Source organism: Tiliqua scincoides, chromosome 5, assembly GCF_035046505.1.
Source record: "Tiliqua scincoides isolate rTilSci1 chromosome 5, rTilSci1.hap2, whole genome shotgun sequence".
Taxonomy (NCBI): Eukaryota; Metazoa; Chordata; class Lepidosauria; order Squamata; family Scincidae; genus Tiliqua; species Tiliqua scincoides.
Genome location: NC_089825.1, coordinates 58,186,925 through 58,206,805, shown reverse-complemented (window position 1 = coordinate 58,206,805; position 19,881 = coordinate 58,186,925). Strand labels below are relative to the sequence as shown.

General features: G+C 43.0%; 1 protein-coding gene across 1 annotated transcript; it reads right to left on the bottom strand.

Moving 5' to 3' along the window:
• Positions 1 to 2,261: 2,261 nt before the first annotated feature.
• GPR141 (G protein-coupled receptor 141) lies at positions 2,262 to 3,173 on the bottom strand. Its single transcript, XM_066629187.1, has one exon. The coding sequence runs from the start codon at positions 3,171 to 3,173 to the stop codon at positions 2,262 to 2,264; it is 912 nt and encodes a 303-aa protein (XP_066485284.1).
• Positions 3,174 to 19,881: the final 16,708 nt, after the last annotated feature.

Below are 19,881 nucleotides of genomic sequence, written 5' to 3'. Positions count from 1 at the left end.
TATGTGACAAAAATCTTGCTAAGCTGGCCCTGCTGTTCCATCTGCCAGGATCATAGTCAGCAGTTCCAGAATATTAGAAGGATGCTTTCTACCCCAGAGTCCTTGCTGCTCATTGCTGAAACCAAAGGCTTGAGCTACAACTATCATCCTCTTGAACAGGCAAGGTCAGAACAATCTTATGCCTGGTATTTAAATAGGCCTATCCTATGTCGGATGTCATATTGCCTGCCAATTGCAGAAGCTGATGCTGCACACCTGTTCCTTCAGTGCCAAAAGATGATCTTCAAACTTGAGCAGCTATAATCCTAGGGAGGTCATTTAGGTAAAGTCCCAATGTATAACCATGGAGTTCTACCCAATTGTCTAAAACTACTTACCAATTCTATTTCCAAACCTTCAAGTCCCAGTATTGCATCCAAAGGTTTCCTTCCTTTGACAGAAGGAGCCTTCACTGGAGAAAGGCAACTTTTGAATCCAGGGTCCAACTTTGGATCCTGAGCCTCTGACATTACCATAGGTAAGTGGTTCTCAAACTTTTTAGCATCAAGACCCACTTTTTAGAATGACAACCTGACGGGACCCACTGGAAGTGATGTCATTAACCTGGAAGTGACACTATCAATTTAGGCTTCAAACCTAAGCCGTGATCAGTCAAAGGTTCCATTACACAGTGCAGGGCCTAGGAGAGGGGAGTAAAGGGGGTAATTTGTACCCGGGCCCAGGGTCATAAAGGGGGCCCATGAGCCAAAGGAGGGGGCCCAGAAATTTCATGGGATCTTAGATCTTATACTCAGACTTGTTGCCCACAAGTCTGGGATGCTGGGGACACTACCACCAGTGTGCGGCTGCAGCTACTGGCAAGTTATATATACTGGGCTGAGGAATGCATACATGACACTCCTTAACTCATGACAAATCTGGGAGGAAACTGGACTGCCACAGTAGCTCTTTGGCTTGTGGATCTGCTTACCATGAAGGAGTGTATAGGGGCTCAGGAAAACAGCTGCAAGGCTACAGCTGCTGTAGAAGCAAGTTTTAGTACACACAAGACGCTTTCCAATCTAGTGCGAGCCTAAATATGATGATGTTAATTTTCTGAATGATATTCTATATTTAAAATTTTTTAGAGAGACTTAGGTGTGTGTTTGGTTTTCCATATTTCTGTGTCTAGCTGCCGACGCCACATGGGTGGGTAGACCTGGGCTCTAAAGACTTTCCCAGCTGTCGCCACCCTCCTTTCCACCCTGTTTTGCCCCTCCTTGCCCACATTCTACTCACCCATCACCACCCTCCCCTGCTCTGTTTCACCCCTCCCCCTTTGCAAAGGGACCCAAAATAAACTTTGTACCCCCTGATAAAATTCCTCTCAGAGGCCCTGACACAGTGCACTATTATTTTGCATAGTTAAGAATTTAAACATTCCAGCTCATAAATCAAAGCAGTCTTGGATCCTTCTCCAACTACACAGTCCTCCCCCATTTCTAGTGCCCCATCTTCCCACCTGTTCAGGGCAAAGCACCATGCCTCTCTCTCACCAGGAGCTTGCCCTGCCCAGCAACTCTGTACCTTTTATTTTCATCTCCATCTTTTTAATGGCGGCTCATTTAGGTGCTGCGTGATCCACCTAGTGGGTCCAGACCCACAGTTTGAAAAACGCTGTCATAGGTAGGTCTAATGTAAAGGGACATATGCCCACACATAGAGTTTAATGCTTTCACTTTATTGTTTTTCCTTCCCTGATACCTTGTTACATAAACACAATAAGATTGTTCACTTTCTAAAATAGGAATGATACCAACATCTCTATTAATGATGCAATTGCTAGTAGGACTGTGTGCAAGCACCATGGAACAGTCACATATACTTTTGGAGCTCATCATGGTTTCTCTCAAGGTGTATGCATAGAATTTATACATGATATACATAGAATTGACAACATCCAAAGTTTCGTTTTGAAATATGCTGTCATATATTGTTCACCCACATGACTGACTGAGGGCGCAATCCTAACCCATTTTCCAGCACTGACATAAGGGCAATGCAGCTCTGAGGTAAGAGTACAAACATTCCCTTACTTTGAGGAAGCCTCCGTGAGTGACACCCAACTGCAGGATGCAGCACATGTCCCATTGGCACAGCTATGCCAGTGCTAGAAAGGGCTTAGGATTAGGGGCACAGCTATGCCAGTGCTGGAAAGGGCTTAAGGAGTTAGGATTGCACCCTGAGTTGATGTGTAAATTTCCTCACATAAAAACAAAGCTCTAACAGCAAGAAAGTCCAGTGATTTTTTGCCTCAAGATCTTGCTTCCACTTATCGCAAACAAAAACAAATCCAGGCAACTGATTGCAGTAATGCTCAGACAGATTTCATTGTATTTCTCTAATTCAGGAGATTGCACCTGGTTTATGCACTGAATGTAATAAATTCGAAAAAAGTGGTGAGGAAGGAAGCAAAAAATGATGAAGCATATAAAAATCAAGCTTTTCAGCTGGGCCCAAAACTCTTGATGTGACCAAACAGATCCGGACAGCTTTTTCACTACTTTCCGAATGATGAAAACTTGCAAACCCAAAAGGGTGCAGGTAATGGCAATAACTACAATGATTGCTATGTAGTTCACTGCTTTCCAAGGCATTTGCTTTAGCTCCTTTTGAAATGTAAAACACTTGGTCCTCTCATAAGGCTCATTGTTTCCATACCAAATAAACATTAGTGGTAGCACAAGCAGAAGAGCCAGAATCCACACGGCTGCACTGGTTGCTACAGCATGCAAATTCCTGTAGAATTCCACCTTTTCCTTCCACTGAAAGAAGATTAACCACCTGATTACCAAGGCAATCACATAGAACAGAAGAGTGAGGTACATGTGGAAATGTGCCATGAGGCTCACAATTTTACAAAAGGGCAGATCAAAGATCCACTGTCCTGTGATGTAGAAATACAGCCGAAATGGCACAGTCACTAGAAAGAGACTGTGAATCACCACCAGGTTTATAATTGCTGCCGTTGTCATCGATCGTGCATTCATTTTCACTAGTAAAAATGACATACTGATGGCTCCGCTCACACCTCCAATAAACACTATTGTGTATGTTGCGATCAGGACAGCGTACATGGGATGGTGGTAATCTGCAACTGGTGGCCCCGGAGTTATGTTTGTTGCATTAGCCATGGCCGTAGGAGCTCTTTTTGTCATGCCCTAGGAAAAGAAGGAAACCAATTTCATTAAAGTTTTGAAAGCATTTTCTGAAAGTACAAGCCTAGAAGTGTCTGGATTACTTTATTGTTGAACAAGAAAAATCTCATCATGGTCTGTTCCATAGACTGTAAAAAATGGAAGCAACAAGAAAATCCAGCACTTGTCTTTCAACCCTAATCTGGGAAAATAAAACATGAACCACAGTCTTCAGTGTTATGGCTATCAAGAGAGAATGGAATCTAGGCTGATCACTACAAATGCTTCCTCTAAGGCAGGGGCGTCCAAACTTTTTGGCAGGAGGGCCACATCATCTGTCAGACACTGTGCTGGGGGCCAGGGGGAAAAAATGAATTTACATTTAAAATTTGAATAAATTTACATAAATGAATATATTAGAGATGGAACTTATATGACTGAATGATGGTCTCGCAATAGCTCAAGGCCTATACAAGGCCTTGTGCAAAACAAGACCAGCCTTTCCTTTGCTGCCACTGCTGCTTCAAACATAAAACAGCAAGCAGCAGAGATAAAACTCAGCCTGCAGCATGACGGAGAGATTGAACATTCGGTCTGTGCACTGAGAACAGTTGCTTTGGGCCAATGCAGGCTCTGGCAAGTCTCCAGCAGGCCAGAGGCTCATTGGTGACTGGGGGCTCTCCGCGGGTCGCAAATGGCCCCCAGACTGGGGTTTGGGCAGCCCTGCTCTACAGCAAGAAGACCCCATCAGTTCAAATATGACATTTATGTATGATTACAAAGCTCAAAAACAGTAGACAGAGACCTTAGGAATGCATTAATATATGAAATTCCAAGTGGCTGAATAGTGTTTTATTATTGGATATTACCTGGCTTTTCACCCTTTGAAAAGGACCAAGCGCATAAATGGTGCTACAGACATTATTATTATTTGTAGTAGTAGTAGTAGTAGTAGTAGTAGTAGTAGTAGTAGTAGTAGTAGATTATCGCACAGTCAAACAGACCCGTTTGTTTTATCCAGACATCGAGTCCTTCTCAAGGACTTTTATCTTATTTTGTTGCTATTAAAATCATTGCAAGATGTTAGCTTGTTATTGTTATTTTTTGTATTACTATTATTATCAGCAGCAGCATACAATGCATTCTATTACACTCAACCAAGAAAACTGCATAACTGACTCATAGCATAGCAATGATTTTAATTTCCTTTAGGTTTAGATGAGATGGCTCTGCCTAAATTGACTGTATTTGGACTACTTTCTGTGCTGCTTATAGATATATTTGGAAGTTATTCTTTCCTATCATTGCCCTTTATTTTGCTCACATTGTGCCCTTGAGAAAAGCAATTCATTTTGGGATAGGTCTTATATTTCAAAATGAGGTCTTCTGGTTACTTGAAAATAATTGTCAGTGACAGAAATTGCACAAAAATATTTTGCTGTATAAGTGTACTTTGAGCTAAAGCCTTCTTCCAGTAAAGGATGTTGAAACTGAATGGAAGTATACCAAGGTTGCAAGAGTGGCATCACCTTACATCCTGTGATTTCATGTGGCTTTTGCAAGCATGCATCACATTTCATTGGGTTCAGGGGAAATGAGATCTGCTGAACAGCTTTTCAAACCTCAAACCGAAAGATTGTACACTTTGATGTACGGCTAGAGACTTGACAGTGCTTGAATTAGAGTAGATGGGGGCAGCTTAGTTTACTGTTTAGTGCTGTTTAGTGCTTGGGCTATGGGGAGGCAATGATTGGTCTAAAATTGGAAGATTGGGGGACTAGGGCTTCTTGATTTTATTAATGACCCTCTAGTTACTTCCCCCATTATTCAAGCACTAATCAAGTCTTTGGCTGGTGTTACACATTATAGGTGGCTGGAAACATTCCAAAATCTATGGGTTGCCTGACTATTCAGAAAAGGTGCAGAGAGAGAGAGAGAGAGAGAGAATTTATTGTGGTCCAAACCTACTGAGCCTCATTTTGCAGTCATGTGTCCTCTAAATCAGAGATCTTTGAGAATGGGACCCATCTCAAATTCCAACCTGCAGCATGGTACTATCACCCTCAAGACCCCATCAAGTGAGGGAGTGGACAACTGACCAGACACAATTGTTCTTTTTTTCCTACCTGGCTATAGTCCATCAACATGCTTGGCCATCTTATTCAGGGCTGCAAACAATGCCAAATCCAGGGAGTTTCTGCAGACTTAGATAAACTGGACCATTTGTGATCACAAAAGATATGCCTTTAGCCTCTGGTGTATTTGGAAATTCAGCCATGAACATTGTGTTAATCAGTATACAAGTCTCCTTAGCAGTTGTGAAGTTCCCAGCCAAGTGTAGGGAAGAGCCCTGGGCTGCAAAACACAATAGCAGGCAACTGGGTTGATGCTGCTCAGATTTCTTTATTGGCACTTTGTGCCACCAGGTCCCCCCCCCTTCCCCTACAGTGTTCCTCAGGCTTCTTTCAACTGGCAGGGATGTTTTGGTGGTCTTCCCCTTATCACACAGACCTTCAGACCAGATAAGCTGAGTACACTTGTGGGTGTCCTTGTGCTGACTTGGCAAGCTCCCCGGGTAGTCAGCCCAATTGTGGCCTGGACACCATAAGGGACACTTTCCTCAGCTAACGGGGTCAGTTTTATTCTGGGATGCCCTCTGCCCATAGGGGTTAGTCCCTGCCCAACAGCGCAGTGAGGCTCTCACAGAAAGGATTCTGCTACCCCACTTCCTCCCTTGCCTTTTCCTTCCATTTCCTTTTGCTTCCATTTCAACAGGAAATGTTCCTGTTCCTGTTCCTGTTCCTCCCCCTCTCACTTTGCATTCCTTCTTTCAAGGCTTCCTGTCCTGTTCTGGTCTGTTTCTCCTGCCTCCTGTCTTCCAGTCATCACTGTCTGAGTGGATCCTGTTCTTTTGCCCTCCTTCGCTCACCTTTTCCTCTCTTCTTGCTATTCTGTTCCACTTTTCCTCCTCCCCATTCTTGTCCCTCTCCCCTCTGCTCTGTGTCATCCCACCTTTTAAGCCAACAAATGGCTCCAAAACTGCCATTTTGGAGCTAGCACCACAAATGGCAGTGGCAACCCAGGGCCAGTGCATCAACCCATGATGCACTGTGTCAGGGCCTCTGAGAGGAATTTTATCAGGGGGTACAAAGTTTCTTTTTGGCCCCTTTGCAAAAGGGGAGGGGTGAAACGGAGCTGGGGAGGGTGTTGATGGGTGAGCAGAATGGGGACAAGGAGGGGTGAAACAGGATGAGGGGAGGGTGGAGACAGCTGGAAAAGTCTTTGGACCCCAGGTCTACACACCCATGTGGTATCAACAACTAGGTACAGTAATACAAAAAACCCACTAAAATCTTTTAAATCCCTCTAAAAGTTTTTAAATATAGAAAATCTTGCAGAAAATTAGTGTCATCATATTTAGGCTCCCACTAGAATGGAAAGTGTTCTGTGTGGATCAAAACCAACTTCTGCAGCAGCTGTAAACTTGCAGCTGTGTCCCTAAGCTCCTATATATCCCTTCATGGCAAGCTGATCCACAAGTCAAAGAGCCACTGTAGCAAGCCAGTTTCCTCCCAGATTTGACACTATGTTAAGGAATGTCATGTATGCATTCCTGGGCCAAAGGTATATGGCTTGCCAGTAGCTGCAGCTGCACTCCCCATCATTCCATGCAGGCAACAAGTCTGAGTAGATAGGAAATGTAAGATGCCAGGAACTTTCTGGGCCCCTTCCTTTGGCTCCTGGGCCCCCTTTTTGACCCTGGGCCCGGGTACTTATTATGTGGCAACCCATAAGAATGTAAGTCAGCATGGGGGTGGGATGTGGGAGGAGAGGGGAAGCAGGTGGGAGGTGGAATGGGAAGGGAGGGGATGGATCCTGATGGCACCAGCATGGCACCAGATCCTATCCCCATTTTTTGCTTCTCTTCCTTTTTGCTTACTCTTCTGCTCCAGCAAAATGGCTGGTGCAGATCTGAGAAGATCCAGCTAGGCAGCAGAGTTTTGGCCCAGCGTAAGGGAATGAAAGTTCCCTTACAATGAGGAGACCTCTTCAACTGTCCCCCATAGGATGCAGTGCATGCTCTGCTGGCACAACTGCATTGGCAGGGGCAGGGGGCGGGGTTTAGTTAGGATTTGGCTGCTTATCTTCCAGAAAGACCCACCTCAACTATTTTTCATTCAGGCTTATCTCTTTAACTATATTTGAAACTTCTTGAAAATAAAAGCTTGATTCTTCTGTATGTTAGTTGAGCATTGCATTAGCTTAGTGGTTCTCAAACTCCTCAAGGGAGTTGGGACTGCTCTAAGTTTTGGCAGGGGTGGGGGGGATGTGCCCCGACAGCACGGCAGCAATTGCAGGGTCATGAAGCATCCCGAATTGTGATAGCTTCAGATAGTGATTGCCGATCAGAGCTCAGTACAGCAGTGGGGAGGTTTGCAGAGGGTACTGTGAGCCTCTAGGACCCTCTAGGAGGCCTCATGACCCCTCCACTGGCATGTTGAAATAACCCTGGGTCCCTGCGGCATCATGATTGCTACAGTGCCATCAGGGCACCCATTCCTGGGTCACACCCCTCTAGGGGGAATGGCCCACTTCCAGTTCCCCTGGTGGGCTGCAACCCGCTAGTTTAAGAACTGCTGATTTTTCAGCTTGATTAGCTTGATTTTTCAATAGCATTAGAATTCAATACTTCAATGCTCAACATTAGATGAGGATACATTAGCTTGATTCTTCAGTATATTAGCCTCAGTACATTAGCTGAATTCCACAGACCATAATTTGGCCACTACTTCCCTAAAGTGACCAAAAAAGATGAAAATCAACAGCAGCAATATTTACTGAGCTGAGTTATTCCACCTGCTCTTTGGTGTGAGCAAAGAAGTGTCTTGGCTACACTTCAAGTGAGAGATGAAAGAGCTGCTTGTCAGCCAGGTGGGAGGCAACTGGGGGCCAGAAGTGATACCAGACCGAGAAAGATGCATCTGAATTTTTGTGTGGTTCTTGAAAGATAGAACTTTTCTGTTATTGTAAAAATCCCCTCGGGGGTTTAGAGATAGCCTGCCTATGTGATCCGCCTTGAATAAAGTCAGAGGAGTAATCCAATGACCAGAAAGGCAGTATATAAATACCAGTAGTAGTTGTACTGTCTGTAAAGAAACACACAATACTGTTGATGATGCTGACAGATGCACTTTAGTAACAGTGAAAAATAACCCCTTTAAAAAAATGTATTGACATTCTAAATCGATATTAAGGTTTGGCCTCAGAATATTTGGGCACACTGAATCATCTGAGCAGAATGTCAGCACAAATAATCTTGGTGGTGATATTTTCAGAAGAGATGCTTATTTTTAATAACTGCCCATTTCTAACTGGCTGTCACTAGCTTAATGTAATCTCTTCTGTTGGGTATCCATGGGTTCCTGTCTATCAGAAATGACTAGATTTTCACTAGATGATGCTTTCCATTCAGTAGTGAGTACCGTAGTTGGTGATAATTCTTTTTCAGAACCAACTTTATTTGATCACCCAGAAAGCGTGATTGATGGGAATGAATATTTGCTGTTGCTAAGGTTACCATTAGAACATTCACAAAGAATAAAGCAAGTTCTGTCTTGTATTTCTTTGACAATAAAACTATTTGTGTGGACCTTTGTGTGTGTGTGCGCGCGCGCTTGTGCATTCCTGACTATTAGTGTATTAATGACTCCTTTATTAGAGTAGAATATATGTACTATCAGTGTCTAACTCAGCAATTTTCAACCTTTTTCATCTCGTGGCACACTGACAAGGCGCAAAAATTGTCAAGGCACACCATCAGGTATTTGATAATTGCCAAGGCACACCATGCTGCCAGTGGGGGCCTCACATCCCCATTGGCCCTATTAATAAATGACCTCCCCCCAAATCCTATGGCACACCTGTGGACCATTCACATCACACCAATGTGCCATGGCACACTGGTTGAAAATGACTGGTCTAACTGAATGGTGATTACTTGTCAGCTGACATGATACAGGCAGAAGTTCAAGTGTAAAATTTGCCAGTCTTTAAAATGTGGAAGTCTCTGCAAACTTCCAGTTCTGGCTCTAGACATTAAAGTATTCTGGCTCTAGGCCAGCGATTTTCAACCTTTTTCATCTCATAGCACACTTACAAGGCACGAAAATTGTCAAGGCACACCATCAGTTTTTTTTACAATTGATAAGGGTTGATAAGGCATACCACACTGCTGGTGGGAAGCTTACATTTCCAAATGGCCCTACTAATTAATGTTCCTTCCCCAACTCCTGTGGCACACCTGTGGACCATTTGTGGCACACTGGTTGAAAATTGCTGTTTTAGACAGTAAAACATTCTGAACGGAGAATGGTCCCTCCCTGTCTACTATCTATGCTCCTAGACCTACTGAAATTCTCCAAATACCTCCCATATTAATTTGCTGGGAGGGAGAAGGGGCAGCACTGCTGTTGCTAACCATTAGGGTTGAACCTGCTTTGCCCTCTTTCTCACACATGCTCTCTTTTACCACAGAGACTGTAGAACAGGCTTACTGCTTACATGGCTCAAAAGTAAAGTAGGCACTTCAGTTTAAAATTTCCAGGCTTTCTGGTGCATGAGTGAATTTGTAAGTCTCTTTAATCTAAAACTGAAGGAATTTAATCCTAGAATATGACCAAACAACTAACAATGCAATCCTACATATGTCTACTCAGGAGTAAGTCCCATTTATTTCAATGAAACTTACTCCCAGGTAAGAGCATATAAGATTGAAGCCTCTTCAGTCTAGAAAAAGGTGCCTGAGGGGGGACATGATTGAGGCATACAAAATTATGCAGGGGATGGACAGAGTGGATAGAGAGAAGCTCTTTTCCCTCTCACATAACACCAGAACCAGGGGACATTCACTAAAACTGAGTGTTGGGAGAGTTAGGACAGACAAAAGAAAATATTTCTTTACTCAGCGTATAGTTAGTCTGTGGAACTCCTTGCCACAGGATGTGGTGATGGCATCTGACCTAGATATCTTTAAAAGAGAACTGGACAATTTTCTGGAGGAAAAGTCCATCACAGCTACAAGCCATGATGTGTGTGTGCAACCTCCTGATTTTAGAAGTGGGTTACCTGAGAATGCCAGATGCAAGAGATGGCACCAGGATGCAGGTCTCTTGTTGTCTTGTGTGCTCCCTGGTGCATTGGTGGGCCATTGTGAGATACAGAAAGCTAGACCAGATGAACCTATGGCCTGATCCGGCGGGGTTGTTCTTATGTTCAGCCTTAACCAATCAACCAAAGCTTGAAACCCTACTTTTCATTTAGAGAAGCAAATAAGTTATCTAATGAAGTTATCTTTATTTCCCACTGCTTAAGCATGCAATAAACTGGTTTTTTGGCTGTACCTTTTGATAGAACACAGATATTTCAGTGTGGTTTGTTTCATTGCATTCTGTGTGAAATTACACATTGATTGATATATAACATGATGGTATTAGTCCTCCAAACTCTGATTTTAGTGATTTTGAAAACTTGTAGAGTTTCACACACACACACCCCATGTCAACTTACTAACACCATGTTGCAGCAGTTCTCAAACTTTTAGCACTGAGACCCACTTTTTAGAATGACATCTGTCCAGGACCCATTGGAAGTGATGTCATGGCCAGAAGTGATATCATCAACAAATTAAAATAAATAATTATAAATAATTAAATTAAAATAAAATAAATAATTAAATAAGGGGGAGCCAGCCCTGTTCCACCAAGTGAATTTTCTCTGCAGTCTGCCTGCAATAACACCCCCCCAAAAAAGAATCAGTAAGATTTCCAGCCCTCCCCAGTGCCCAGTTTAAAGTTCTTCTATTTCAAGCACATCAAGATAAAGAGCCACCTGGCTTTACAAGTGCAAAATAGAAAACATTCCCCTTACCAGTTCAAGCCTCTTTTTTGTCCTTTTTAGTGGGGAGGGTGGGAGAGGCTGCCTTCTGGAGCATTTGTTGCACTCCAGTTCCATCGGATCAGGACCATTCTGGTGTCCTCACATTCCCCTTTGCTTGGCCTGATCACAAGCCAAGGCACATCTGCCTACTCACGAGTAAATGAGTAGCTTAGTTTTGCTTTCCATAGGGCTCAACACATTTGCAGCTGAGAGGGAGGGACCTCCTTCTCGGGTGTTTTGGGGGGGGCTGCATTCATTGCATCAGGACCATTCTGATGATGTTGGATTCCTCTCGGCCTGCCCTTTCCGATAGACTAAGGCAAGTCCGCCTATTCATGAGTAAACGCGACCATGTGGCTTAGTTTTGCTTTCCATAGGGCTCAATACACTCACAGCAGGAAGGGAGGGACCTTCTTCTTGGGTGTTTTTTGGGGGCTGCATTCATTGGATCAGGACAATTCTGGTGTCCTTGGAATCTGCTCAGCCTGCCCTTTCCAACGCACTAAGGCAAGTTTGCCTAGTCGTGAGTAAACGCGCAATACAGCTTGGTTTCACTTTCCATAGGGCTCCATGCATTTTTTGGTTTCTGGTTTTTTGGCCATAACTGTTGAAGGAAAGAAGCTATTTCACTCTGGTGTTTTGCATTGCATTCCGCTGAAAATTCCACATCCAACAGTATATGGCATGACGGGGTTGCTCCTAAAACTGTGATTTTGGTGCATCAACCCCCAGTGTGCGTCCCCCCTCCTTGCACATCTCCCGGTGCGGCCCACTCCCCGCACCCCCCTAGCGATGCCACTGCTAAGAGTGTCAATGGTAACTAGAGAGATACTGAAATGGAAGCTAAGACCTGGGAGGCAGCTGCACCTTTGAGGATGCAAGAATGCTGCTTGGGGATCTGATGCAACCTACTGTTGTTTGCAGAAGTGCTCTGCTATGTACCTCCATCCAGGGCTCAGTCTGTGTATTAGCTGAGCAAATATCACAAAAATATGGTAAGCCTCCATGGCTCTCTGCACTAGAACATCATACTTAGGGAAATGGGGAGTGCAATGTTCTTTAACAATATGTGTAGTATTTTAATGAGACAGATATCTATGACTACTGGAACCTTTTAAGACTGATCACCCAACATTGCAGTGTTGGTTGATTGGTTGGTTGGCTGGTAAATAGGAGACATTGCATCCCTTAACTGTAACCCCAGATAGGATGCTGGATTCCCTGAACCAAACTTTGGTTCCTTGCAATGTCTCAGGAAGGATGAGAATGAGCCTTTCTCAGGAAAGGCTAGACTTCTCTGTATTTCAAAAGACAAAGGGATTTGGGTGTCCTGATGAAACCAAGCACCTAAGCTCCCTAAGAATGTATAGTCATCAGGGCCCTTTGAATAAAAGACAGTCAAGTACCAATTAAAATACTCTTTGCCTTGCCTCAAACCTTTTTAATGACTGGGTAACTAGGCAAAACTGGAGTGTGTCTGAAAGATTACCCCAGGTCCAAGTGAGTTTCTTGTCCAGTGTTCTAATAATAATTCTTACTGAATTAATAATAATAATTGAATAATTATTCTTATTGAATAATTCTTATTGAATTAGAAATAAGTGGAGTGCCTCTCAAACAATTGATAGTTCCCTTATGCAACAATTATCTATCCCAGCGATTTTCAACCTTTTTCATCTCATGGCACACTGACAAGACACTAAAATTGTCAATGCACATCATCAGTTTTTTGACAATTGACAAGGTACACCACACTGCCAGTGGGGGTTCACACCCCTTAATGGCCCTACTAATGAATACCCCCTCCACCAAACTCCTCCAGCGCACCTGTGGATCAATTACTATAGATTCTGTTAGTGTATTCCTCATGCTCCTTGGCTTAGAGATAAACGTAATCAAATAGGAGTTGTCACTGCCCCCCCCATTCATTATTATTTAATTCAGATCCTCATTTAGGTCTACTGTAGGCTTTGATTCCCTCACTTTCTTGGATAACCCATTAAACCCTATAAAAGGGAACCAATCATGACCAATGCCTGCAAGATCCCTGTACCCGAATGTTGTGACTGGACAGGCACATGTGACTGGATAATGCATATGTCACCAGAGCATTCTTGCTAACACCATGTACTAAGATCCAAAATGCACACCATCAGCCCCCAATCATGTGGTGGGATCATTTACTGCTTCAAGAAAAGTGGTTCTCACATGGTTCAGTTAATATTCAAAGGGCTCCTAATTACACAGGCCAACACACATTTTGCTTCCTTAAACGTTACACCAATTCCTGGGTATATTTGGGGTGCCGATTTCAAAAATGGCATCCATTTTGCCCTATCATGTCTAGTTTTCGAGATATAGTATAGCCTCTTAGTGAATGGTTCAAGCAACTTCCTCATGAAGAAGCCTACACCATGGTGGGTTTTGAGCCAATTTCAGGTGGGTTCCCATTCATTTCAATGTGTATTTTATTTTTAATATATTAGACTTGATACAGCCATAGTATGTGCTTGCATTTGGGGAAATGTTACAGATCCATACCTTTCAGGCTACTATGTATATACTTTTAACAATGATAGTCAATGAGGCTTACTCCTGAGTAAGTGTGGATAGGATTGGAGCCTTTGGGATGTCTGGGGATTTTTCAAAAAACAGAACAACTGCTTGGGATAGTTAGGGGGGTTCTTCTTTATTTTAAATAATTTTTTTAAATTTATTGTAAACTTTTAACTTAATTGGCTTGATTTGATTTTGTCATCTGGGGGTGTTACAACATTTCTTGCTTGATGATGTCACTTCCAGCTATGACATCTTTTCCAGGTAAATGACATCACTTCCAGTGGGTCCCAACAGACTGTCATTCTAAAAGCTGGGTCCCGGTGCTAAAACGTTTGAGAACCACTGTGCTATACAGTATCCAGAATACTGTTTGATGCCAGCCACAAATTGAGTTGAATAATAAATAAATAATTGTGCCAGCCAAAGTAAACTGGAAAAATTTAGTTTGATCTGTTATGATTTCTCCATTAACAATTGCTAATTGTTGTGAACCAGCTAGTTACAGCTAAGGAAACTGAAAGAAATAAATATGTTTAGAAATAAATGTGTGTAAAACCTCACCATCTCTTGGTAGGTCTTGGTAGCAAAAATGGATTTACTTCAATACATTGGTCACTGATCCACCAGACAGATGATGCAAAGTCACTTTCTGGTGTTTTTGCTTTTTAAAATAAATGACACAGGACTGTATACTCATTTCACTGTCAACAAGAAAGTATTGACTGGATTTCTTGTTGTTGGCATCCTTCAGTCTGGGAAGACTATGGTATCGCACTCTGAATAGTGTTCTGGAACAGAGTGTCCTCTCCAGTGCACGAAGCCTGGGTAAAGTAGATATGGAGGATAGACTGTTACCCATGCAGCAAATCCCCCCTCTCCACGTCGCTGAAATGGTCCAATGGAAAGGCAGAAGCCAATATGGTTGGTTCCAGCGACGTCGCAGGAGTTGCCAGAACGTGACTGTGTTCAGCCATGAACTGCCTCAGGGACTCCGGCTCCTGATTTTGCCTCGAGGTTGACTCCTGAAGCCTTTTCCATAGCTGGATGTAGCCACAAGGCAATGGAGGTTTGGGATCAGAGTTTTCCTTCTCTCAGATGAGCTGCCTTCCCAAGCTAACGAGTCCCATCTACCCGGTGGCTGTTCAGTCGCCTCTTACGACAAGTACAGCCAAACTGAGGGCCTCACTGGATCCCCAGCCCTCACTGGATTTCTAATGTAACATGTATTATGTATTTGACCACACAAACTGTCAAACCACACTGATGAAATTGTGACTTCCCCTTTTCTAAGAACGGTCAGTGCAAGAAACAGGAAATGTACTAATCAAAACTTTTGAAGTATATTTTGTATCTTCAAAAAAATGGATTAAGGTTTAAAAATAACACTGTGATGTTAATAAATCATTGGTAAGATTTTCCAACCCGACCGTTCTCATCCATTAGCAGACAGGGCACTAAGCTGTACTGAAGCTGTACTATAGCTGTAGTATATGGCCACAAGTATCTAATAACCCTCCTTCTCTGGAAGAGTGGTAAACCACCAGCAAGCACCTACTACGAGTGTTTTTAGCAATTTAGCCTGTTCTTCACATTTTTGTATTTTCACAGTGTGCATCAGTGGAACTTTTTGCAAAGTGGAACAGACACAGAGTGTCATCACAGTGGCACTATTTCTGGTTAGTGGCATTTTTTTACTTTGTCTTTTTACCACCTTAAAATGTATTGGCTACTTTGAAAGGTTTTTTTTCCCCTAGTTAATGCACTCCAGTTCATTACTTCCTTCTGAACAGTGACCCGTTATAATTGTATTTTTATTTTGTGGAGGCAATCAGTGTGCTTTGTGAGCCAAAAGATCCCTGGTTCAAATCTCACTTCAGCCATGAATTCCCTATGTGTCCTGGCCCCTGTCTCCCAGCCCTAGCTACATATATGTAGATCCAGCCTTGTTATACATGGATATTTTATACACCGATTTGACTCAACACAAATGGCCCCTGCAAATGAGAAGGAATGTGCTGATCCCTGGAGAAGGGGAAAAGTGCACCCCTTTAAAATGCTTTTCTTACTATTGTAGAGATTTTTATCTCAACATGATGAGAAGGGCCCTTTAAATTAAAGGAAAACAGTCCTTTACAATAGTTAGAGAGAGGACAGCCAGCTGAAAATCCATCACTCATTCTCTCTCCAAGCAAGAACAATCCCCCTGAACATGTGAAAGAAAGATAAGCCTTTCTAAATTCCTGGAGAGAGACTGATTGTTGGATTGTCGTCTTAAAGACACTGTCTTAACATAACAAAGATCAGACAGGCTGTTTTTAAATCACCGGAGCAAAGAGACTTTGTTTTTTAAAGTGATTTGCTATAGTTCAATTTGAGATTTGAAGAAGGGATTTTTCAGCTCATACTTTCAGGATCTAACAAAACATGATCCTACAAACACAAGTTCCATTTCCAGTCTTTAAAAAAAAAATTAAGAAAATCATAAACAAGAGGCCCAATAAAACAAACCAAAAACCACAGCAGGAGGCCTTTAGTACTTTCCCTGCTGTTGTTCTGACTTCAGGTGTACACCTACTCAAGCTTGCTCTTTTTTAATGGGGAAAAAGATGAGGGGGGAAAAAGCTTTTGGCCTGGTTGAACTCTTGTTCTCATTGCCATTTTCTGTCTTATACTTAAGCTTTTATTATGCCTGTAAGTTTTTACCTCCACAACTATTAGCATCTTTGGGAGGAACTTTTATTCAGGGAATTGGGGGGGGGGATGCCCCTCCACACTGCAGCCCTAATTGAAATTGACGTTGGGAACTCCTACAACATGTCAAATTTGGCTCTCAGCTGCTCACAGGAATTACAAGAGAGCAGCCGAGTGACTTTAGTACATTCAGTTCATTGGGTTGTATCCTAAGAAAATTACAGACCAATCCTATGCTGCCCTGTCACAACGTGGTACAGTGGCGCTGAAGTGACTGCCAATGTGCCCTACAGGGCCAGAGCAGCTGCTGGAGGACTCCTTAGAGTAAGGGAACTGAGGTTCCCTTACTCCGTGTTGAACTCTGCTGGCCCCAATGGATCTCCTCAGATCTGCGTCAGCTCCTAAGCTGTTGCAGAACTGAGGAGTCCTGTGTCAGACTCCATCCTGTGCTCAGGAGGGGATAAGATCTGGCAGCAGCCTCTGCTGCCATTCCCGCCCCCCCCCTCCCAGGCCTGATCCACCCTCTGCCCCATCCTCCCTCTGCCCAGTTCCATCCCCTCCCCACCTTCTCTCACTCTTCCGCACCCCAAAAAGCTTTCCTGTCACCTGGTGGGGACACTCATTGGCTGGCACTCCTCTTCTGTGTCCTGCAGGCACAGAGGCCCAGCGCTGAGAGGCATGGTCCTCTCCGCTGGCGCTGTGTGTATCTCCCAGAGTGGCAAAGTATCTTATGGCACTTTTGTGACCCACACTGCCAGCACTGGGGCTGCAGTACTGGTCGAGGGCACCATGGCGTGGGTCCTTTAGCATTCCTAAATTCCTCTGAATTCAATGGAAGTTATGTGAAACACAACTAGCTTGCATTTGATTTCAATGGTGCTGAGGCATAACTAACTTTCTTAGGATAATACAACCCAGTGTTGTTTACTAGTTATTCCAGTTTTGTTTCCTTGTACATGCTTAAAGCTTCGATTCTTCTCACTAGGGAGTAAGTCCCATTTGATACACTGTTCTTAATTCTAAGTAGACATGCATAGGCTTGCAGTGTAAGACCACTAGGAGCTACCCTTCTTGTGTGAAATAAAACCTTCCTGCAATACGTATATTGTTCAGTCAAGTTTCAGTTCCTCTTTATACCTTTTATCCTGAAACAAACATTTTAATAGGTGCTGCCTTTTGTATTTTGTTTGCCAATACCAGCTAACATACCATTGTTGAACATATTTTAAAGTGCTTACCTGGTACTCATAATTCTGAAAAAATCCAGGCATACACTAGCACAAATCAAAAGTCAATCCAGCAGCTGAAGGTTGAAGAGGTGAGACCAAACGCTTGTGTTGTTGTTGCCTCTTCTTAAAATGTCAGAAAAACTGAACCACAAAACCACAGAGGGCAGACTCCCATCATCTGACTTGATCTCACAGATGGCCGATATCGGTGTCCTCTTAACTGCTTCATTTTTGGCTTTAAAAAAAGTTAAATTTGTGTTTCTTTGGAACATATTGATCGGTAAAAACTGTTATCTGCTGCCCATAAGATCTGTGTAAAGGAAAGTTAAGAACTGAATGTTTTCTGCTTAAAACTTGTTAGATGTTGCTTTCACTGAACCACTATCAGAGGGTGGCTATTTTGCATTCAACTAGTACAGCCATTTTCAACCATTGTGCCACACTGGTGGCACACTGGCATGAATATTCTGCAGGTGTGCTGCAGGAGTTTGGGGGAGGGTCGTTTATTAGCAGGGCCTTTGGGGGATGTGAGCCTCTCACCGACAGCATGGTGTGCCTTGTCAATTGTCAAAAAACTGATGGTGTGCCTTGACAATTTTAGTACCTTGTCTGTGAGACAAAAAGGGTTGAAAATTATTGAACTAGGATATTCTACAAGTCTGCAACTTCGGGACAATGCATTGTAGATGTTATTAGCTATGATTTTTAACCCAAAGTTTGGGGGGGGGGGTTTCATTGGGGGATGTTGTAAATGTTTTGTTGCAGTTTTGATTACTGTATGTGTAATGTATAAGCCCATTAACATATTTTTAGTATTATTACAAGTGGGGTCCAGCAGCAAATTATTGTGCATATCCCCACCCAATACACTAGGCTGCAATATCAGCACTAAGTGTTCAGTGAACCCCAAACTACAGTGGAACTACCACAGAACTCCTTTTCTGTGTTGACCATGGCCCAGGGAGGCTTTGCCAATTTGGCTGGAGCACCAGCTACAGCTGTTTCTGACTTAGATCTGGTTGTGGTTGTTCGTGACTTACAGCACAATCTTAGGTATGTCTATTCAGTAGTAAGTCCCATTGCATACAACTGGGCTTACTCCCAGGAAATTATGTGTAAGATTGCAGACTAGCAACACAATTCTATGCATATTTACTCAGAAGTAAATCTCATTGAGTAAATGAGATTTATTCCTTTATGCCCTGTAAGGTGGTGTTTCTCAAACTGTGGGTTGGGACCCACTAGGTGTGGCGTGAGACAATTTCAGTTGGGTTCCCATTCATTTCAATATTTTATTTGTAATATATCAGACTTGATGCTACCATGGTATGTGACTGCATTTGGGGAAATGTTACAGACCTGTACTTTTAACAAGCTACTATGTATATTCTTTTAACAGTGATAGTCAATGGGACTTACTTAAGTGTGGGTAGGATTGCAACCTAAGATTGTTAAAATTTTCCTGCAATTTCTGGATCAATTGCAATTGGTGATGTTGCTTCTGGTCATGTCATCACTTCTGGTAAGTCCTGACAGATTCTCATTCTAAAAAGTGGGTCCCAGTGCTAAATGTGTGAGAACCACTGTTGTAAGGGGTCCATGCCAGTGTGTGGACTCCCTTCCTTTTCTCTTCCTCTTTGTACACTTGGCAATGACGTCATGTATCATAGCTGAACTTCTGGGTTATAAAGTTTTGTGCTGTGCAAAGCTCAGCTTCAAGCTGCATGCCATGTGGCTAAGCAGCTTATTGGGATATCTGACTTACTTCCAAGTGTGTATATGCATAGGATTACTAGGAGGGCTACACCAGCATTGGGTTGCCTGGACTCTTGTTTCCCTCCTCCCCCTTTGTCCCAGATGAGTTGGAAAATGATGAATGTTGCACCAATGTTGTATCAATATAGGCTCAACTTTGACATAGAATTGCTCTGTCAGATCACTAAATGGCTTGCGACCAGGGTACCTGAAGGACCGACTTCTCCTATATGAATCTAAGGTCTGTTGGGGTGGTCCTTTTGCACATCCCATGTTTGTCCGAAGTAAGATCAGAGGGAACACATAGGAGGACTTGCATAATGGCAGCCCCCTTTCTACGGAACACACCCGAGAGGTTGTTCTCCTCTTTATCTTGACCCTTTCTGAAAACATATTGTTGCCAACATGGTTCATTCACATGAACATCTATTTTCCTACATGTGTCATGTACACACACAGAAACTCAGATAGGTTCAATGTCAGAGGTCAAATTTAGCAGTGTTTGACAGTTTTGGGATAGTTGACATGGGTGTGAA